This window comes from Copadichromis virginalis, linkage group LG5 (genome assembly GCF_057382275.1).
Source record: "Copadichromis virginalis isolate Kocher_CV1m ecotype Utaka linkage group LG5, C_Virginalis_male_GT1.1, whole genome shotgun sequence".
NCBI classification, from domain to species: Eukaryota; Metazoa; Chordata; class Actinopteri; order Cichliformes; family Cichlidae; genus Copadichromis; species Copadichromis virginalis.
The window spans coordinates 16,463,985-16,487,440 of record NC_140622.1 but is presented as its reverse complement, the minus strand read 5'-3'; the positions used below and the strand labels follow the sequence as shown (position 1 = coordinate 16,487,440).

At 39.0% G+C, this 23,456-nt stretch overlaps 1 protein-coding gene and 1 long non-coding RNA gene across 2 annotated transcripts in view; one reads left to right on the top strand and one right to left on the bottom strand.

Moving 5' to 3' along the window:
• Positions 1 to 2,154, bottom strand: part of LOC146709213 (uncharacterized) — a 68,509-nt gene extending 66,355 nt beyond the window's left edge. The window contains exon 1 of the long non-coding RNA XR_014920431.1: positions 2,088 to 2,154. This is a non-coding gene — a long non-coding RNA (uncharacterized LOC146709213). The remainder of the gene's footprint in view (positions 1 to 2,087) is intronic.
• Positions 2,136 to 23,099, top strand: vstm2lb (V-set and transmembrane domain containing 2 like b). Its single transcript, XM_085456223.1, has 4 exons — positions 2,136 to 2,407; positions 20,609 to 20,778; positions 21,811 to 21,855; positions 22,049 to 23,099. Exons 1-4 carry the CDS (start codon positions 2,293 to 2,295, stop codon positions 22,298 to 22,300), a joined length of 582 nt encoding a protein of 193 aa, XP_085312349.1. The 5' UTR covers positions 2,136 to 2,292; the 3' UTR covers positions 22,301 to 23,099.
• The last annotated feature ends 357 nt before the right edge of the window (positions 23,100 to 23,456 follow it).

The window sequence follows — 23,456 nt, the reverse complement described above, 5'->3', positions numbered from 1 at the left end:
TGTGCATTACAATCTCTGTTGATTATGATAGTTTGCTCATAAGGAGAAACAGGCTCCCTTTCTAAAAGCAGCAGGTAAAAAAAGAAGGAACTGAATGTGTCAAAGTGAAGTGAATAAATAATGGATGTCATGACGCTTCTGTGGAAGCTGTTGGCTTTGAAATCCACTCCCTGGTTGAGTCACACTCCCAGTTCGCTCCCTTCATTTTACATTTAACGGGCCCATCATCTCAAACGCGCGCACAGGCACAAGCACACACAGGCATTTTCTCCTCATCTCTAGCTGGGGCTGTCTGAGGCAGTTAGTGCTAGAGAGGTGCTGATCTCACAGCTACCAGGCAGGTGTTGTGTCCATCTTAGAGGCTAACGTCTGCATACATCAGCTTCAATTTCACCCTCGGTTCTCGGGGCTTGTGAGCCAAGCTTACAGCCACAGGAGGAGACCAGAAGGCACCATCAGCCAAGAGCAAGAATAAATAGCTATATGAGCCTCTTTTGACCAGCTGGTGCATTGTGAAAATGGCAGGGTTTCTCAAAGACCTCTAAGGTTAACTGGTTTTCTTTTGTAGCGGCAAAATTATATCTAAGCTCCTTAAATGGTGCTGTCTGCTCATGCTCATATTTCGAGGGAAAAGGGCTTTAAGCTGTGGATGTCCCAAATGTCTTAACAGCAAATAAATCATTTTCCAGTATTACTGACACCAGGAGATGACAGAAGGTGCCTTGGTATTAAATACCTCATTAAAGTTGAAGCAGACGAAATTGATTTTACGTCCCCACATGACTCTATTACAACTCATACAATAAGGAGTGATCAAAAATAACAGTTTAAACGTGCTCAAACTTTAATTTAAAGAAAAATATTCCACCCTCTGCAGAAAATTTAAAATGCATGCTGTGAGCTCCACGTGTCAGGCTCTCGCGCAGATGGATCAAAGTAAGAGGGATAAAGGGCTCCCTTGCCTTTGATAATAATTAATTACACACTCGAGCAAAAACAAATGCATATGCATGTGTGAAGCTAAATGTGAAGGGATTATACCTCTCAGAGTAATGCAGTGGCCTCTTAGCACCATATCGTAATTTTCTTACTTTGCATTGTGCGCTTGTTTGTTGCTGAATCAAGTAAAATAAGAGCAGAATTGACTTTTTGGAGCAGATGGAAGATGTCCTCTTAATATGAAAAGCCCTGTGAAATATTAAAAGCGTTCGTGTCTTCAGCATGAAGGGGTGCATTTCTTGCTATTTCTGTTATTGTTAAAAAAAAAATATGGTAGCCTATATCATTGAAAACAGAACAGAATGTTCTTGTCTCTATGTCTCCAATATCAGAGCGTCGTCCTTCAGCTCTAATGTGACTCATCTGGCTGTCAAACTGGGAAGGAAAGAAGACTGGCTAAAGGCCACTTGTCTCTTCACTGAGCCCAGACTGCGTTTGTTCTGTCAGCCCTGGACAGCTCAACACAGGCTCACATGCCACCTCTGTGTCATGTGTAGGTCAATCTAAAAGCACAGTCAGAAACACTGACATGATCACTAATGCAGACCATACGAACACAAAAATATTACAGAAAAATATTACAAAAACGTAGTTTCTTTGCAGTTTTCTGAGACAGTTAATAGCATGCTAGCTGGCATCACCCAGCTAGTAACAAAGCCTGTATACAAGCTTGTATGCAGAGTGTTTTATCAGTGTAAACAATGATCAAACATTACTCTTAGTGCATAAAGGAAACACTTATAGCATTTTTTTAAAGCACCATTAATGTTAACGCCCTCCTAACTTGGACGTTTCTCAAAGTGGAACTACTTTTATTCCTTTAACTTCAAGGGTTAGCAAGGATACCCAGTTTAAAAACACACCAAACACCCTCAGCATACATAAAACACTTAGCATGAAACAATTAAATCCCACCTTTTCAACCGCCACGTTAAATATACATTAATATGTTTACTGAGGGCAATTATCTAACCTGTGTAGATGAAATGAGTGTCCAAAAATGGGGGTGTGGGATAAACTTAAAACGACAGTAAGGGCTCTGTCAGATCCCTCCGCCTAATTGACTGTCCCGGTGTGAGCCGCCTCACCTGTTTACACGCTGCTTCTCCCTCCGCCCGCGCTGGCCGCATCATCTCCTCCCTCTCACAGCCGAGCGGGTCTCCGAGTCTCTGTCCTCCAGCTCCAGCTGTATGTCTGCAAGGGCTGCTCTGCGCCGGTGGGGATATATCGTTACCGATGCTCTCCATCTAACGTGAAAATTTCATACAACTGTTTTAAATACCGGCCGAAGCAATGGGAGCTTTCGGAGTGATAATGGGGCTTTTACAGTACGCGGGACTTTACATTCAACTTAACGCAGCTCTCAACGACGGACACGGAGAGGTGGATAATCACATCTCTGGGAACGGTAAGTTGTGTTAATGAGTGTGTTTGTTGGAGTGGGAGAGTGAAGCTCTCATTGCATTGACTCTTAAGTGTTTGGGTGGGGTTTAGTGAACAACAACGTTTGATGTCAGTGATTAGTTCATATACATTACGGATGGGGTGTGTGGGGCTAAATTAAACAATGAGTTGTGCACTTTCATCATGTTTTATTGTGTTTACACCAACGTGCTCGACCATGTTTGAGCATTTTAATATCCCTGTATATGAAACTTGTTTTTCATTACTCATTAAAAGCGCAAACACACACACACACACACACACACACACACACACACACACACACACTTAGGTTAACAACAAGCAGGGGCAGGACAAAGGCTTTTGAAGCCAGGCAGGTGTTTCATCATAATGTCTTCTTACTAAAGTGTCTTCAAAATGTTTGTGTGTATAATTATTGTAGCACACACAAACACACACTCACAAAATAGATGCTGCAACTTTGGTAAATGTTTACATATCCTTAAATGTCAGAGAAAATGTGAGACTAGTATAAACTGTAATAAAGTCAGTCATCTTTCATTTCTTCATTTCTTAACCATGCATTGCTCTTTGGTCTGACAAGTACATTTTTTTTGTTAAATTTTACTTTACACATAACTGACTCAGGTCTTTCCCCAAGGCACAACACCCCCAACCAAACGTCTTGTTTTTAGTAATTTCATACAGTATTCCTAATTATTTTAGGTAATGTCTTTTTCCCCAAGTCAATAGGTGATGGTAGAGACAGAGGGACAGAAAATGTGAGGAGAGATTGGATGGGATGGTGTGCAGTGTAGGGCACCCTTCGAAAATCAGTTTTGCAGTGAGATGGTAGCCTGCCCATTACTGGGACCACTACAGTGGTGTATTAATGTTTCATTTTAAGACAGTTTAGAAAATCTGTGTCTCTGAAAACTTTATTTTGAGTTGTATTTCATCAAAAAGTATAAAATAATAATGCTAATTAATATTGCTAAACAAGAACTGTAGAGTTATGAAAAAGTAGATATGAATTACAAATCCAACAGCACACTGTGTGAGCTGTTCAAATTGACAAGGCTTACCAGAGTAGTTCAACATACGGAAAATTAAACCCAGGGTGGACTGAAGATTTAGTCTGATGTACAACAAAATAAAATCTAACACTATAAAGTAAAACACAAGTGCAAACGGATGTGCACATTATGTGTTTTAAAGGACAAAATACAGCTTTAGTATTCACCCAGAGGAGAATGAAGTTCTTGTACTGTGCTGTGTGCATTTTATGGATGTGGGTAGAGGCTTGAGATGCCCTGTTACTCAAGTAACTTGCCATATTTCATACTTAGAACTGGCTAAAAAATTGTAAGTTTGCAGTCGTCCGGTTGTCCTTCTAGGTTGGTATTTCACAGAATAACACATGACTTATTGTAGTTTCACTGGGATTGCTGTACTGTACCTGTGCTAACATAAAAATGGTATGTAAAAGCCTACATTAAAATTCCCTTCCCTTTAGATAAGTGTCTACCCTTGCACCGTCAACAGCAGGATCTGTTGGGCAACGATAAAACCTACTTCAGACTGAAACATTTAATGTTTACCTGCACGTTTGAATGCATATTTTCAGGTCATAGTCACTGAAACCACTGTTTCATTATTTGTTATATTTTATTTTACCAGCTCTAATAATTTATTTCAATGTGAAAAACAACTGATTTCGTTTTCTGTGGTTCATACATTGTGAAATTTTGAACAGAATTATCATTTATAGCTAATAGCAATCTCACCTTTCTCCTGCACCTCCTAACCTTACTGTTACATAATTAAATTGCGTGGTTTGCCTTCAGCTTGCTGTGTTTAGCATTTTAGCTTTGACTTGACAAACTATAAATTCTGCAGCGGCGTCACAAGGATGGACTGTACTGGACAGGTTAGAAAATCAGCAGCATTTTTCCCAAAGGAAGCAAATTAAAATCGACTGTAGTGTTGCCATTAATACTGTTTCCCAGGCAAAAAAAAGAAGGAACGCCTCCGTGTGTTTAACAAGAATGAAAAACTATGTTGAGAAAACAACCTAGAAGCTTTCTACTGTCATATTTGTACAACATCAGCTTCACCACCAGAAAACAGAGTTGTACTATCCTTTGTGGTTAGATAAGATTTTTTTTTCTTTTCTTTGTAATCAGACTCTTTGATAAATGGCTCAAGCAGAGGGAAGCTGAGCCTTCATGCAGAGCAGAGAGGCTGGATGCACAGTTCTGGAGAGTGCTTGTTAGATTTAGCCCTGACTCATTTGTTTCAGATAAGTGCATCTGGCCCTTGCACCCCAGTTTCCACTTGAGCTGAAGTGTAGATTGAATCACCTGCAACGCAAAATTATATGTTCTGTCTGAAGACAAACACGTTCAATGGATCAGTAGCTTCACCCCATTGTATGCCACATGCATCAGAATAAGACTCTTACCTGCCATAAGTACTTGAAGGTCAAGTGTCAGCAGTAAGGAAAGCGACAGAAGCTGTAATAAGTGATGTTATGCATGGGGGAGGTCTCGGGGGTAACTTATAACAGGAAGTGATGATAATGATGATGGGAGACATGTTGGAAGCCTTTCAATTTTAGCATAAGATGTTGCAGTGTTAGTGTTCTTTGGCAATGCTCATCCTGCTCTGTGAGTGCACTACCTTCACAGTGTGGGGGCGTGTACCAATTCATTAGGCTTCCAAAGTGGCTAGGATCCTCACCCAGTCCTCTGCTTGGTGTCCTCTTAATGAGGACAGCCAGCTCAGTCAGTTTGCATTGGCTTTTAATTTGATGGAGCTCTGACAGTGCAGGAGGTGGGGGGCAACAGATTGCACAGTCATGCTGTCACAGCAGAGGGTGCTGGTGGAGGCTTGGTAGGAAACAGAAGGGCAGTGAAACAAGAGTGTGTGTAACACAACGTGACTTGAAGTGATGACTGGTGATACAGAAATCTCCTCTGATCTGTAAGAAAAAAAATATCAATCAGTTGTCTTGATATTTCTGTGAAACCTACCTGACTTTACGGACATTCAAGTCAAACAAAAATTAAGCTTTGAACAATCGACTTTCAGTACTTGTAGCTACATTAAAATATCATATTTTATTTAATAAATTAAGACTATTAATAAAAATTTAAATATAACAAAGAATTTTTCATGGAAAAAAAAGCAGTTGGGATTGTTTTAATTATAGATTCATCTGCTGCTAATTTTCCTCCAATAACCGACTGTGATTTGCCCAATTAAATGCTAACAACAGTGAAAAGGTTCATTACGATGACAAGAGATTGATCATTTTACCTGATGCCTTTGGCATATGAAAAATTGTCTGTGAAGTAGGTGATGTTCGTAACACTGAACAACACTTGAGGAGGAATTACGAGAGTTCAGAAAAGCTCCGTTTTCAACAACATTAAGCAGTGAACAGTTGTCATTATCTTAACTGGTGTGTATATTAACATGAGCTGCTTCACTATTAGCAATTACTCGACAGCCACAAATCCAGCCACAGGGGGTCACCAGCTAGTGCATTCCCAGAGCTGGTCCCAAGCCTTGATTATTGGGAGTGTTGCATCAGGAAGTGCATCCAGTGCTTTGCCAAATGAAACATGCATCCACAGTGGCGACACCTGTGGAAACATTTTTTGGTACTATTTTAGGTCATCTTAAAATATTTGACGTGTATATTTTAAGAACCAAAATGAACAAAATACTTCTATTTTATATTTAAATACTTCTCTTCATTGGCTAACTATTATGTCTTGAATTGGTTTTATAATGTTATTGTTGACTGGCACCAGTGTATATTTCCGATCTCCTGAAATTGTACACTCCTGGTCTAACCTGAGGTCCTCAGCGAAGGCTAGTTACCCCACAATTTCCCTGAGAAGACCTGAATGGCTCACTTTTGTCTTTTAAATCTCTTAAAGACGCATTTTCATAAGTAGGCTTTCTCTGATCCTCCATTCTGAGTTATTTCTATGTTGTCCTTTGTAATTGCTTTATCACCTTCTGCTAGGGATTTTTAATTTATTTTATATTTGCTTTTAATTTACTTGTTTTTTAATTTTAATTGTCTTCATTCATCGCTTTTAATCTCCCTGTGCTGCCTGTATTGTTATACCTAATGTTTCATCTTTATCTCCTCTTAAATGTTTTATATGCTGTTTATTTCCTGTCTTGTCTCGTGAAGTACTTCCTAATGTTGTTTTTTAAAGGTGCTATATTAATAAAGTTTTATTATTATTATTATTACCAGCAAAAATCTGTGCTGCAGACAGATATTCTTTGCTTTGCTCATGCATTACAACACAGACATGAATGTAAATTTGTCATGTTATTCTTTTTTATGTTCGTTATATCACTGTATCTAGTCAGATGGCCAAAACATGTATTTCTTCTTCTTTGCAAGCTATATATTAAGACAACCGAATCACATTATTAGCTTGATCATTTTAATGAACACTTATTTACAGTTGTGCATGAGAAAAGTTACCCCAATATGCACCTGCAAAATGTATTTGCATCCAGCCACGTACACGTAATGTTGGCATTGATTTTGAGAACAGCTACTACACATAATATATCATTTGTAAGGATTTGAGTGCTATAAAAATCATTTGTGTGTAGGAGCAGTTTGGGAACAGGAATGCATCGTTATAGTAAGATGATGATGATGATAATTATTTACTATTTTTATTATTAATAATACATTTAAAGCTTGCAATTATCAGTCAACTTAAACTAGTATTATCACTGATGTTATTCTTTCCATCGTTCTAATCCTTACTTTTTTTAAAAAGGGCTCTTAATTTTTTGGGATTTTTTTTTTTGTCCCTGTTCTATCAAGTATTTTCCTGGGTTGCTTTAAATATTAGTATTGTGACAATCCCAGTGTACCAAAGTGCACATTCAAGTTTGTTGTTTTTTTTTTTTGATAAAGAGGGTTCAGAAAATATAGTACAATAGTGAATATTCTACTTTAACAAGCTCTGTGTGTTATGATTCAGATATTAAACAGATTATTATATGTCTACTTTCAATTCAAGAAAAAGTAACGTGAAAATGTAGCAGCTTAATTCAATGTCCTGTTTAGTTCATTGAAACTGTGTAGACAGGACATGCCAAGCAAGGGCTCCTGCACTCTACTCAAGGAAAACACAGACACCGTTACTTAAAGGCTCTCAAGGGCGACATAGAAGAAAGGAACATAATGTTGTCTTTCATTACTGTGGACTCCAGATGGAGTACGGTGAGCAATCTCGAAAATGCCTCAGAGCCCTGGTATGTGTTGTCCACAATACGTGATACTTCATGTAGCCACATACTGGGAGGAAACGCAGAAATAGCCTCCGTGTCTCGCGTCCCAAGGGCTATGAAAAATTCAGTCCGTAAGCCCGGTGTATCAGTGGCAAAAGGTGGACAGCTGCTTGCTTGAATCCCGGCTCCATCCTTATTTCATTATTTTTAACTTCCACCTTGAATTCAGGCTGAAGGTCTCGCAGTAAATGATAATTTCCCAAAGGACATACCTTTCTGTTTGCCCCAGAGCTGATTCTGGACCAAATACAGCTTTATTGACTTTCTGGCAATTTTTTTGTTTATCAGTATAATTATTTCCCACACTTGGTTATTTGCTGTCACTTGTACTGTAACTGTTGTACAGAAATCTCTTGACGTAATATCCTAGGTGATCCTAATATTTATTTTATATATGTATACAGGTTTAAGAAAAGTAGCTATTGACTACTTAAAAGATGTTTTGAAAGTGCGATAATCTCTAAAGGTTGTCTTGTATTCATCGATCTAACAGAACTCTCAGTAGGCGTTTTTTGTATGCAGGATTAAAGCTTTCTAAGATCAAGATAAATATCTGTATCTGCAGCAGGTCTCTTTATTGCTGCAGCTTCTTGTTGTTTCACCCACGATTCCCTCGGGGCTTCCCTGATTATTAAACCCATTCATCAAATTAGTGAAATCCCTTCTCTCAGGGGGTTTCTGTTCACGGGCTATTTACATTCACCTTGGTCGAAGTTATGTTGTTTATCTGGGTTTTTGTGTCTTGGTATTTACAGCTTTTTCTTCTTCTTAATGATTCGTTTCTTCTCTACAGTGCCCTATAGATGTGACTCAAATGGCACCATTGAGTTAATGAACCCGATTTTACTAGCTGTCCCTGTAAGGCAGCACCTTTTCAGGTGAAAAATGTTTGCACTTAACTTAGAAAAGGATTTCTACAATTCCTCCAGCTGCCAGGCATCATTTCTCATATCTCTCTGTAGGACTGGACTGACACATGAAAGCAGCCCTGGAGATGGGCTCAGACGAGCCACATAACCACTGTGGTCCTTGGCCGAGTTTTCTCAACAGTCAAGTATAGCCTGCTGTCAATCATTATACTTTATCTCTCTAAATTCAGCCACACCATTAAGGCCTCTTTAGATTGCATCATAATCTTATTTTTGTGCTTACTTCCTGAAATACATATTTTACACTGATATTATTCTAAGATTTGCATTTAGGGTGATACAATTAGGAATTAGTACGGTATGTAAAGTCCCAGTTTAGGCACAGAGTAGGAAAGGTGAGATTGACTTGGTTTGGATATGGGAGAAATAAAGAGAGACTAAATTGATTGGGAGAAAGAAGCTGAAGAAGAAACAAGTCAAGATCAAAAGAGAAAGGCCAAAGAGGAGACTTAATCGGTGTGCTGTCAAAATGACATGCAGGTGCTTGCCGGGTTGGGAGAAATGGAAAACAGATGATCTGCTGTGGTGACCCCTAACGGGAGCAGCTGAAAAAGGACAAGACTGACATGATACACAGTGACACTGTTTTTTCAGCAGCCTGAATTGTTGATACATGGCAGGATGGATCTAAGCTTTCATATTGTTTGTGTCACTTTGTGACCCCAACATCTTAATGTTGCAGCAGAAATGCAGATTCATTGCAGCAGGCAGCATTTTTTAGTCCTCTATTGTCCAACTTTTGGCCCATCTGCTTCAAAATTCATGTCCCATGTCCAGAAATGCTCTGGTGAATACCTTGGTTGTACCAAGTGGTTATTTTAGTTATTGGCTTCCAATTACTTCGAAGCAGCTAGCCATTCTTTAATCTCAGTCATCTACAAGGCATTTTCACCCAAGAACTGTAGCTCAATGGATATTTTCTCCTTTTTGTGTGGCGAGTGTATGGGGCAATCCCACCAGATCTGCAGTTTTTAAAATACCATGCCAGAGCCTGGTACAGACAACGACACAGTCACTTAAATCACCTCTAGTTTAAACTTCATCTTGACCAGGTCTACATCCCTAAATACAAGAAAAGGAAAAAACAACTGATTGCTGGTTTTTGTCTCTTCAAGTAACTGGCAGTGAGAGGAATATAGAATAACATACACCCTATCCTTTAATGGTTTCACAAAGTAAAAACAGAAGCTTTCAGGGGTGCTGACAAGCTTACACTGCAAGCCTCCTCGCTCTCTCTCTCTCTCTCTTGCTCACACAAGTACACAAGCATGGACAAGGAACGATACGGCTGTCACACTTGCTTCTCATCCATGCTAATGAGGCGCCTGTAATTTAGTCATCCTCATACGGCTCAAGCTGCTCCACAACAGGGAGGGAGAGAAAGAGAGGATCGATGCATTGACCTTACACTGCCACTCATACTGGATTTATCCCTCTCGTTTTGCCTTGGACCTGAAGATGAAAAATATTTACCATTACTGGAAAAGTATGGTCTCTGTAGGGCATGAACAAAGTATTTGCCTTTGTTTATATATTTATGTCCTCCACTGGATTGTTTTCTTTCATTATTTCCCCCCTTTTTCATTTTTAATGAGTCTTTGGTGGCTAGAGAGCAGCTGCTCCAGTGTTCTCATGGTCTCACTTCTATCATTGCTCTCTAAGCAATAAAGTAAAAAATGGCAAGGAGGGCCACTTTAAAAATGCATGTACTGTACTTTGCATCTTCAGACAAGCGTCCCCCTGCCTCTGCTTAAAAGATGGTTCTGACAGTACTGCCTTTATGAAAATCCATACTAAGACAAGGCCAGGCCAGACAAGCTCACTCCTTGCCAGCTATATAGCGTTATAAATGAGACAACCCAGTGTGCTTAAGATTTCCCTGGGAGTCAATATCCACTTCAGAAGTACACGCTCTCATTGTACTCTCAGCCAGTTCAGGGCCGTGAAAGTCCACGAACGGAGTCAGCTTTTGTGTTGATTTAGCATTCTACCAAGGTTATTCGATTGATTTCTGGTGATGCTTGTGTGATTAAAGTCAGGAAACAGTTGGACGTCTGCTGAGCAGGCTTGTTACGGCCTGACACTGGCACTGCGCACACCAGCAGACAGTTTGTTTGTCAACAAGTCATGTTTCACAGGCAGGGCTGAGAAGGGCTCCTGCATAGCTAACAGGAATGCAATTTGACAACTGTCAGATGGACAGTCAAACCCTGACAAAGGGCCTGAGTTTATCGAATAGCAAACACTGGATATTGCTTATACTTTTGTCAACAATCATTTAAGTGAGAATGAAGGAAATGTACACGTAATACAGGTGAAATATTCTCATTTATTGTGGTCAATTCCCTCTGTCCGCAAAGTTCATGATCTCTGTGACTCGTGTCTTTCTTGATGTGAAATTTTCCCCTCATACATTTGATCATCAGGCCTGCAGTCACAACAATTAAGGTTCATCATAAATTTTGAACATAAAGCAGAATGCGCACAATTGAGTTGCTGAGTCGGTTGAACTATAGTGTGAAATCTAATTTTCACCCAGATGCTTTTTTTGTCCTTTGATTTAATTTTTTTCTTGAGATTGGTGTGTAAAGTCAAATCTGTAAAAGCTGAATTCTGTGTTTCCAGTCCTTGCATTAAAAAAAATGAAATTTCACTTACAAAAGTATAGAAAAATGTCTTTATTCTCTGTAATTTATGGACTTAAAAAAAATGGTGATGTGGAAAAAGACTGACTGCACATACTCAGAAAGTGTCAGTATGTCAAAATCAAGTAAAAAAGCTCTTTGTTAGAAAATGAAGAAACACTATCCATTAGTTCGTTGTGAAATTGGAGGAAGCATAATTATAACTCAGTAGTTAATGTAGATTTAATGTAGCAGCATAGAGGATTATATGCAAATAGACTGCACTCTCTCTTGTTTGAAACATTGTTGCTATGATACACCACCACAGCTGTACAGGTGTAATGTGTTTAAGTACACTGACAATGTGTGGACATGCATTGTTGAGTTGTGGCTCCTGTGTAAGCAGGGCACAGAGATAGTTTACATATATCATTAAACTATAGCAGACTACATGGTCAAATATTAGAATGAACAGATCATAAAATCATCAGTATAACATCTGTCATTCTGTCTTCCTCTTTAGAAAAAGGTACGACGGTCAGCCTCACTTATGCGTCTTTGTCTCTCCTTCACGTAATCTCTGGTGCGGTGTAATAAGCAGTTGTCAAGGATTAATGCCACATTCATAGATAATCTTGAATACCATATGTCTTCAATAATCTTCATTAGGAATTGACAGTTTGTCCAGTGAAAATCTAGAGGACTCTTAAATTGAAATGGATAAAGAAATGTTGAGTGTGTATAAAAATGTAATGCAGTAACAGAGTGGATGATGAGATTCATCCATCTAACCATTCTGTTTATCCAGTTTAATGTGACGTGAGGGCTGGAGTCTATCCCAGCTGTCATAGGATGAGAAGCGTGGTATGCCCTGCACAAGAATTTATAGATATTTATATACACCTTTTGTGTGAAACACATTTAGCTATGTTTGAAATTCACCTGGATTAAATGCCAGTTATGCGATTTCCTCACTTAGAGAACACAAAAGCACTATACCTGCATGGACCACATATATAAAAATGGTATACAAGTAAATGTATTTGATTTATATGTACACTGTAATATTTATACATATTGTAGCACCAAACCAAAGTGTATTGTATTTAAAATCAATACTGCATATTGAGTTTATATTGGTGATAACGCCTGAATCTATGACCAATAGTTGTAATTCTTAGGCTGTTTGCTCAACAAACCCTCGAGAAAAGCTACCTTGAAACATCTCATACATTATAGTGTAGGATCACTGATTAGAAGCCAGAATTACTCTCACCTTTCTCACGAGGTTCGAGTGGTAACTGAAGGATACTACTTAATTCAGAAATTATCTTTCTCGAAAGAGTGCCTGGGCTCATCAGAGGTTATGTGAGGACCTTGATCGTTTGAGAGGGGCTTTGCGGACAGCTGCTACTCCTCTGCTCTGAAAAGAGCCAGGTGAGGTAGCTTGAGGATCTCACCCGGATGCCTGCTGGATGTCTCCTAAATGAGGTGTTCCAGGCATAGGAGGAAGTCCTGGGCTAGACAAGATATTACATCTGTTGGTTGGTTGGTTTGGCCAGGGCAGAGTGAGGTCTGGACATATATGCATATATGAGACGGCTACCCTTGCAACCTGAACCTGGATAAGTAGCAGAAAATGGATGGATGAAAGGATGATATTTTTCTGTTATTTTTCCAGGAGATAATGTGAGAAATTACTGACTTTTGTTTGTTTTTTTTATTTCCATTTGTCATTTTCCTCTCGTCTATCTAGTAAAGGATTTCTTACTTTATCCTTTCATCTTTTTTGAATTGTTGTGATTCTCTGGGCAGTGTGTGTGTGTGTGTGTGTGTGTGTGTGTGTGTGTGTGTGTGTGTGTGTGTGTGTGTGTGTGTGTGTGTGTGTGTGTGTGTGTGTGTGTTAAATAAAGACAACGCTTATGGATGTTAAATGCTGCAGGATAATTTAGAAGCCTTGTTATTCTCTGCCTTTACCTCAGCTGGGATTTTGTTGTATTGGGAACACGTGTGCATTAAAACATGCAGCAGAAACACATGGCTGAACGTGGTCAACTTGTGGCAAAGAAATAATGCGTTGCACCTTTTTAACATGTGTTTCAATTCTACATAGCTACATTCAGACACACACACACACACACACACACACACACACACACACACACACACACACACACACACAGTATGCTGAATTGAAGCCACACAGCGAGTTACACACAGGGTAATTCTCCCAGGATGCTGAACACCTGCCAAAGCCAGTGGGCAAGGCTCCAGGAGATGTAGTGAGCTACTCTTGAGACTGTTGGAAGAATCTCTTTATGCCAGACACCAGAACGCCAGCAGACACATATTGCCCACTCAGCGAGCGGAAAGTGCAAAGGGGAACCGAATAAAAGGAGGAATGAAAGTGAGAAAGGATACTTAATAGGTAGAAAGTAAAAATGAAAGGGTAATAGGAACAGGGAGATAGGAGAGTAAAGATGCTATTGTTTTCAACAATTGGGGGTAGACTTTTAAGAAAGATGTCGGTGGGCTAGTGAGAGAGACAAGCAGAGAGAAGGCAAAGGATTTAAAAGAAAAGAAAGAGGTTAAAAATTGAAGGAAAAAATCTTACCTTTACAGATTCAGGGTCTTATTGGCTGGCAGGGGAAGTGGAAAAGTGCAGGAATTACCTTGCAGGTATAAGCCTGTGCTGGTACTGTAGCTCTGGACGCGAGGACTACCCATGCAGCTTTCTCCTTGACTTGACTTTGACATCGGATGCTGTGGCTTCAAATGGCTGTGGACACTCAGAACTGGTCATTTTTCAAGAGTTCTCCTTTATTCTCTATTTTGATTTTAATTTTAAAGAACTGTTTCAATAAAAGGTTTTTTCCAATGTAACCAGTTAGACTGTTAAAGCCAACACCAGTTCAGCATGAGTCTGATTGAAAGCTGACCTAAATATGTGTGCTACTGTTTTGATACTCTGACTGGCTAATCATTAACTATTATTTAGATAAAAAGAAAAAAAGTATTATTTTTAGCATTTTTATGTAATCCTTTCACAACCAGTAGATGAGCAAACCAAGATACATCATTAAAAACCACGTGAGAATTTCCAGTCCACTTGTTGGCCACATGTGGCTGAAGCACGAGCAACAAAGGAAAATTCAGGAAGAAGGTGACGTGTTACAGACCTCTGGACACCATGGAGAATCCATGTCCATTTCATAGCTAATTGCTAGCCTGTACTGACCTTTGGACATCTATGGTCAGTGTTGGGGAGTAACTGAATACATGTCCCGCTGTTTCGTATTTAAATTACAAAATATGAGTAACTGTACTCTGTTACAGTTACCGTTTAAAAAGGTGGTATTCAGAAAACAGTTACTTTGTTGAAATAAATGGATTACATGGCGGTCTTTTCCTGTTTCATATCTTAGGCTATGCTCTCTCTATTTTTGGTAATTCAACGCCTGTGGAAACCCAAACAAAACACGCATTAAGAGGCTCAAATGCCTGTGTCTCAATCTCGTGTCTCATAATGACGTGAGGAAATATTTTTAAAAATTACTGTTCAAAAAATGATTTAATATGAAGACAGAGTGTTAGAGGCATAGCCCTAAAGAATGTAGCCTCATGGGCAGTGTAGTCCGTGTTGCAGGGAGAATGGACTGCCATACCCTTTATGTGTCTGTGAGCCTTTCAACGCCTCTCTCTCTCGTTAGCTAAGTAAGTAAGTAAGTAAAATTTTATTTATATAGCACATTTCTAGATAAAAGATCACAAAGTGCTTCACAAGGTATAAAACAAAAACAGTCAAAAGTTAACAAAATGCAATTTTAAAAAGATATGTTTGACCCAGACAACAAAGTAAAGCTAGTTTTCTGCTACAAGCCTGACACGGAACCTGACGTATTAGCAAGAGGTCCCTTTACTACGGCTTGGAGCCGCGGACCTGTTTTATATACACACGGAATAGCTTTCTATACGAGATCGCTGCAAAAAGTGCAGCCTTACCTAATGTCAAGTAATCCAAAGTATTCAGAATACGTCACTCTCACTGAGTAACGTATTGGAATACGTTACAAAATACATTTTGGGGCATGTATTCTGTAATCTGTAGTGGAATACATTTTAAAAGTAACCTTCCCAACACTGTCTGTGGGGCCCTGCTGTATCCCAGAATGCTAAGCATACATGGCTACAGGAAGGTGTTTTGGGCAAACTTCCCTGGTAGTTGGGTCAGATTGTGGTTGAATCATGTTCACTCTGTAAATGACCTGCGAGTGTTGTGTTGTGGTTGTGTGTCCACACCAAAGGGGAAAACTAACCAGAGTTCAATTAAAACAGACTAAACACCACAAAATACACAAAATACAATGGTGTATCTAGGATGTTACAAAGTTATTTACTTCAGCTAATATGTTACTCATGCTCATTCAGTAATGTTATCATGCCGTGTCATGTAATAGAAGCGTTCCAAATTTCACAGCTTATGCTCTTCAGCAAAGACTTAAAATCTTGAAGATGTAAAAGTGTTTACGTGTTAATTAGACATAAAACACGGGCGACCGTGGTTCAGGGGGTTGGGAAGCTCATCTTGTAACCGGAAGGTTGCTGGTTCGATCCCCAGCTCTGTCTTTCTTGGTCGTTGTGTCCTTGGGCAAGACAGTTCACCTACAGCTGACTACTGGTGTTGGTGCAATATGGCAGCCTCGCTTCTGTCAGTCTGCCCCAGGGCAGCTGTGGCTACAACTGTAGCTTGCCTCCACCAGAGAGTGAATGAATAGTGGAACTGTAAACTGTTATTATTAATTACTTGGGACACTTACCTTTTTATTACATTTTGGTTCCATTGGCCTTTGCAGTGTTCTCTGTTGGATCATCTCCCCAAGTGCTTTTAACAGAAGGGTTTTGATACTCCTGTATTGGTCAATTAATAATTTATTATGTTGAAACATTTTATTTTTTAAAGATATTTCATACCTTCCTTTTTGTGCTTACTTGCTTTGTGTTTCTTACTTTCTACAGTATGTCGCACACAAACAGCCTTTTTTTCCCCCGCAGTAGTGCAGTCTGTTCCAAGTGACAGATGCTGCAGTGCTGTGCCGCTGGCTGTTGATACTGTGTCTGGAGGACAGAAAAGTGTGAGAACCTGCATTGAGTAAGAAAACCCAGATGATTGAAATGCCACCCTTGGTTGTTTTGCTCTTATATTTTGTGCGTGACGTACTTCTCTGCCTTCCCCGGCTTCAGTTGTAGCACCATATGTTGAAAGCGCAATATAACAAGACATTGTTATTAGTTTTGCCTGACATCTGTGCTCTTCGTCAGAGATCTGAGAGGCAAGATTGCCACTGCTGAATAATGAGACGTATACTCTTACAGAGTGCTTTTCATTGCAGAGCATCATATTGTAGTATTATGAAAAGTAGCTGCCTTGGCATAAAACCATAAAGAAAATGTCTTTTCTCAGAAATGTCAATCTTTGCACCACCTTCTAGAGTGACAGTAAATAGGTTAGCTGCTCCTTTTCTCTTATTATTTGTTTAGTCTTATTAAAGCTGAATGAATAGAATATGTAGATGTAGATGTCTCTAATTTCTGTAACTACTCTAACTTCATGCCTTGGCTGTAATATTTATTTATTTATTTTGCCAGACGTTATCGGCCTTGTCATGTTACAATTTTCTGGAATGTTTCACTTTATAACAGTCGTCACAAGTTCTCCCAGGTGCTATTTCTGAATGTCTTGATCTGTTCAAAATGAACAATTATTGTGGTTTCCTAGCAAGAAAGCCACGCACCATCAGGTTACAGTTAATCTTTGTACCTGCTGTGATTACAGTCTGCACTGGCAGTGTAGGGGTAGTTAGCGCAACGGGAAATTGTCTCAGCAGATGCAGCTTACTGTGCAGAAAAATCTGAAGAAAATGTGCACATTTACAGTTTTTGTTTCCTTTTGCTTATCATAGATCTGCACTTCCTATTGTTTTTCTGTTTAGCTGTCTGTGCACATCTGATCTGCCCCGAAACGTTCTATAAAGGCTGGCAGTTTAAAATAAAAGACATTTATGTCTGTAAAATGTTTCTTTTCTTATGGGGGCATTTTACTTTTGCATTACAATGAAAGTGTCCGATTGAAAATGTCAGGAGATAGAATTTGCTGTTGTCTAGTGAATCTTTTGTTAAGACTGTTATTTCTGCAATCCACAGTGACATTTCAACCTGAGCTAGGAACTTATGGTTTATTCATAGTTTGTCTTTCATCATGTCATCATGTTTTGTATTGTTGTACTGTTTGTATTTTTAAACCTTGAACCTTTTGCATGTTCTCTGTTTTAACACGAAATATTGCCCAACACATACATTAGAAAGTGCGGTTTCTGCCCTTTTATCTGCCGGCATCTTAACTGTTAGATTGTTAGGCTGTGATGAAACGTAGACAGTAGAGAAATATTTGGTTGTTTGGTGACTGAAGTGTTATTTTTTTTTTAGCATAAATAAAGTGTATTGTAGTGTAACTTATTAAGTACTTTAATGTTAAAGTGATTTCTTTCAGGAGATCTCTCAAAAGCTTAAAGGAAATGTGTCTATATGTATGATTTTGGTCTGCCAATGTAAAAGCATTTTTTATCTGAGCAAATACTGACAGCAGGATGTTAGGACCTTTTGGAAACGTCTCTATTGAATGTGTTGCATTCACGGCAGTGGTTGAAGGGCAGGGCAGTATAGAGAAAATCACTTGGGGCCATGCAACACAATATTATCTGTGGCCGTGTGAGACACAATACAAGCTATTTTACCAATATGTTTGGTGTTGAGATAAGACATCCAAGGCTACGAAGCTACCCATACACTAATACATTAGTCCTGCAAGAAACCAGTCTTTGTAAGGATTGCAATGCATTTTTTTCAGTCCAGACTTCTTTAAATCAAACTGAAAAGTCTCCAAAACTATTGAATTGCTATGGCATTTAAAGTATTAATTCTGGTAAAGCAAAAGTGAGGTGCTGAATGCCAGTAAAACTGTTGAACATTAGCATAAAGTCTTTGTTATTGTAATTTTTTCGATTGTCATTTTTGAATATGAGCGTTGAAGTCGGAACTGCTCTGTGCCAAAGAACAGCCTCTCGACACAGCTTCATTAGAAGTAAACTCCCTTAGGTGACCAAAACTGTTGTGCGTTGTTGCTACACAGGGCTCTGCTGGCTGTTGTCTGCAAGTTGCCGCTGCGGATTGTCACCAGGGGGCAGTGTTAAAATATTTGGAAAAACTAGTAATGTTTGTGGCTCTTGTTTGTGTTTGTGCTGGTCCTTTAGCTTCGCCCCTGTTGCAGAGAAGACAGAACTCCTAACACATAAAGAGCTTTTTTTGTAGTAAAATGAGCATTAATGAAAATTCTCCGTTTCTCACGTGTGCACTGTAAGTCTTTGCTTTTCTTGCTTCTCTCTGCAGTGAGCTCTTTCCTCTTTAAGTGACCATTTAAACCTCAGGTTTCCACTTACTCATAGCATCATTACTGGCAGAACACATGCTTTTCATTTATTTGTTATTTATGTAGCTATTTTTCTAGAGTGTTTTTAAAGTGTATCAGATATCGAGATATTGTGTCCCTATGAAAAAATGTTACAATTGTATGTAAATTGAATGCATAGTTGGGGAAAATGGATAAAAAAAAGTGTTCAAACAAGATTACACTGTTGCACATTTGCATGCAGACCAGATAACTTAGTCACAAAGTGTCCGGTGTCTATCCTACTTTTCTGCCTTTTTCTCTTTTGGCCCCGGAGAGTCTCAAAACTACAGCAGGTCTCCTCCTGACAAATGAGGCCACTGCCTGGCTGCACCGCAGCAGTGCAAGGGCACAGAGGCTTTAGGAGTCTGTCCAGTGGCACTAAAGCCTCTCTCTGCTTGCCTATTCTCAGCTTTTTTCCCCCATCAAGCCTACTTTTCATCTTTGCAGAAAGCAGAGTGAATATCAGTTTCAAATAATAAAAACTCCTCTCTTACTCACTTTTCTGAAAGATTGTTATTTTCTCGATAAGACTTAAAATATTACCTGATAGTCTATATGGCTTTTGTCCTTATTGCTCTTCAAAGAGCGATGGGTTTTTCAGTACCTTTCCTTTTGTTTTACAGTTTTGCCAGGTGATGGCAGAAACCAAAACAGAGCTACAGGAAGAGTGAATGTTGAACTGTACATTTACATTTGATCAATACACATCACCTGTGATGCTTTATGTGCATTATACTTTTACTCTGGAGCATATTAATTATATTCTAATTTTAATGGCTAATGCGCTGCCAGCACAACATTGAGCTGACTGAAATTAGATTACATTTCATGGTTGTAACCTCAAAATTGCATTGGTATTGATTTAATTTCTAAAGCTGCATAAATCTAATTTTGTGTTACACTGATTGGGTTCAGTATGTTTTTGTCTGCTCAGACCTTATACACATTACTGTGTATAAGGTCTGAGTAATGTAGTAACTTCTAATAAGTCAAAGTTTTCAAATTTAATGAATTTTATTTAATTGAAATTATCAGTCATTGACAATGAGTTCTTAAAATCCATCACTGCTGCAGTCGGGCTTCATTTGTCACATCTCAGACGTGTGTGGGCTTGTGATGCAAAAGGTATTCCCTAATTATTGTCTCCACAGCCTTTAGGTAGGTCAGCTTTACCTATAATATAATCAGTTTTATTAATGCACTCAAAACAACTGAAAAGCACACTGATATCTAAAGAAAAGCTAATTGAATTGTCAGTTTGCTGCATTGATTGCTTTTACTTTAGCCCAAACATAAGAGAGCATGATCCCTCTTCTGTATTTTTTCCTTGTCAGTTTAGAGCAGCTATAACCAGCTGAAAATATTTCACTTCTACACTCTTTTTTTTTTAGTATTCCTTGGTTAACTAACTGGTTTAATTTATTTGGTATTCAACTTTTTGCTGTGTATGTGTTTTATTTTGTTTCATTTTTAGATTTCTATTTGTGCCTCACGTTTGTTTCTATGAGCATCCCAAGCAAACTGAGACAAATTCAGGAACTGATTGATTACCACCAACCTGATCATGACTGTTATCATCCTGCAGTGCAAACAGACCTACGGTATAAAATCATTGCTTGGTTGGTTGAATACACCACTCTTTCCTGAATCCTTATTTTTATTTAAGTTCCAACACTGTGTCCTTGGCTTACAGTTTTTCTCATGTATGAGTGTGATGCAGTAATGCCACATTGTCACAAGGCTCTTTGACAAATAATGTTTCTGTCCTTTTAAGCCCATCTCTCTCTGTCTCTGTCTCTCTGTTGCAGCACTGTTTACAGAGGTCCCACACGACATCACGACACACAGTGGTGAGGATGTAGAGATGGCCTGTTCCTTCCGTGGGGCGGGCTCTCCGTCCTACTCCCTGGAGATCCAGTGGTGGTATATCAAGGACTATAGAGAGTGGCAAGAGAAGCCTCCCTATATCACTAATAATGTAAGCAACTGTAATGGAAGTTCCTTTATTGTATATGTACAGTGATTTCTTGATGGAGTCACCTGTAGCCCAGTGAAGGTGAAAAACTCCTGTAATACCTCAGCAAACTTAAACTCAACCATCCTATATTTAACTTTAAACAAGAAAATATTTGTTAAAAATATATATCTTAATTCCAATTACAGATGAAACAGGGCTGCTTTAGCTTAAAAGTAGTGAATTAACAGCTGAAATAGCTAGAAATTATTTCATGGCTCCAAAAAATACTAGATGGATCAAAATAGTACATATATAACTGATATTGCAACACATCCAGAACAAAGCAAAGATTATATAAATCATTTCTTGCAACCTTAATCACTGTACACTTTTTTTATTGCTGAACATCCATTTTAACATTCACTTTTTCAGATTTTACACAGTTTCTTATGGCACGTCCACTTGGACTAAACCCAAAGCTTACTGAATATCAGTCAAAGGGAAATGCAGTGGCACAAACCCTCTTGCATGGAAACCAAGGTATAATTGCTGATTAGCATTTGCCAGCACTGGGGGAACAGGTTGACTCTCTCCCATCATGGGGGGACTCGAGCTCCCCTGTTGTGCCTCTAGACACTATAATTGGTGCTGAGAAAGAAATAGATTTTCAAAATCTCTTTCTGCTCCATGCATAATTCATACCTATGCCCAAAAGAATACCTCTGTGCCTCTGCATACCCAATCACGCAAACTCTCCTGCTCACAGGCTTACATGCTTGGCACTGTGGAGTGTGTTCTTGTGCATGCACATTTGAACACACACACACGTATAAACCTCAGCTAGACGAGAACAAGGAGAACAAGGTAAACACATCAGAAAAGCAATCCAAACAAGTAATCCTTTGCTTTAAAAGAAAAAATACTGATACATCAGTCGTGTTTGTTCCTGTTCCTCCAGTGAGATGCTGCTAAGAATGAGATCTATTTTTTTTTTTTGAAAAACCTGCCTCAGTCGCTTTCTGCTGTTAACTTTTCATCCGTATTTCCGTGCAGGTCGTACCTTTGGAGGAGACTGTCAGAGGTGCCACTAAAATTAGTGTAAGTTTGATGTGGTATCAATCAGCTGTCACCTAGAAAAGTCATGTTTGATTAAAGGCATTATCAATCACGATTATGGACATGTAAGAAATCACACTCTTGTAACACTCATTTCCATTTCTTGATAGATGCTCTTTTGACATTTCACCAAACTAAACATAAACAAGAAAACTTGATCTTTTCTGCTCATTAGGTGGTGAAAGTGGCCGGTAGTAACATCTCCCACAAACTCCGTCTCTCCAGCGTCAAACCAACAGACGAGGGCACGTACGAGTGCCGCGTGATCGACTACAGCGGTGCTGTGGCGCAGCACCACCGCGTCCGGGCCTACCTCCAGGTGAAGCCCGAGAGAAGTCAGGGATCAGAGGGTGTCCAGTATAAGTCGCAGGGCAGTCACCCACACTTGCCCCATCAATCTGACTGTGACGAGACCTGTGTGCTTTAAAACGAGCCATGTGCCCGGCACTTTGCATGACTTCACTCTGTAAAGAGGGACACTCATCAGCACACTTAATTTATCACACGGCTGAGACCCTTTGTGTTTCATGGTTTGATTGTTCATGGTTTTACTGACAGTACATCTGATTGACTTCATCTCTGTGCATTAAGTTTACCATAATGTGACAGTAAGGCTGTAATGACAAAGTTTTATGTTATTATTGTAGGCCCAAGATACAGACAGACGATGCAGTGTGCCACTTCTATTGTCTTTTACCAAAACATGTGCTGAAAGCTGCAGTATTTCAGTACGAATGCTTTGTAAGAAAAAACTGAATAATTTTACACTTTTTTCATTATCTGAAAACTTTTCCGTGCATTGGTTTTAAATCGTGTAGTCCTTGTTTTTTGGCGCCTTAAGGGCAAAGTGTATATTTAGCTTTCTAACCATAACTAGTATGTCTGTAACAATGCAAGTGTACGCCCTCGTCACATCGAGATGAGATATCTGTTCTTGTGTATTCACTTATTTGCACTGTATACTTTTATTGTTTCACAAAGTTAGTCAGTGCCAATCAAATATTACAAACCTCACCTAGTACGTAAATCACACTAAAATTTTGTCCTAGTTTTCTGAACAAAGATACCCTTTGTTTTGTTTTTTCCCCAAATCACTCCTCGACTGTGTTTGCCCCGTTGCTACTGTTGTGTTAAATGCTTTCATTTTAAATTATAAATTTGATTCTGTGATTCTGGTCTTCCGTCTTGTGTTTGATCAAATAAAGTTTTACGGTAATTTAAATACATTTCAAGGTGTGCAGACTGACTACTCGTGAGATCCAGTGATGCTTTAAATTCTTTATATCAGTTATATGGTATGTTTACTGCACACTAATCACTCTGCATGTTTGTAAGATTATAGGTAAGTCGTGTTCTTGAGTGGTGAATTGTGTTATGTGCTTTTGGAGCATACAGTCACGTTTTACGGTGTGTAAGCTGACACATTTGTAGACGGGATAAACAAAGGATTTTCCCCGTGCATTGTATTATATTCCGAGCTGCCACAAACGGCTGACAGATTGTGTTGTGCTGCCAGCTACTGTGCAACACAAACAGTGCATTCTTCAAAAGCTTTGCAGGCTTTCTTTTTCTTAACAGTTTAT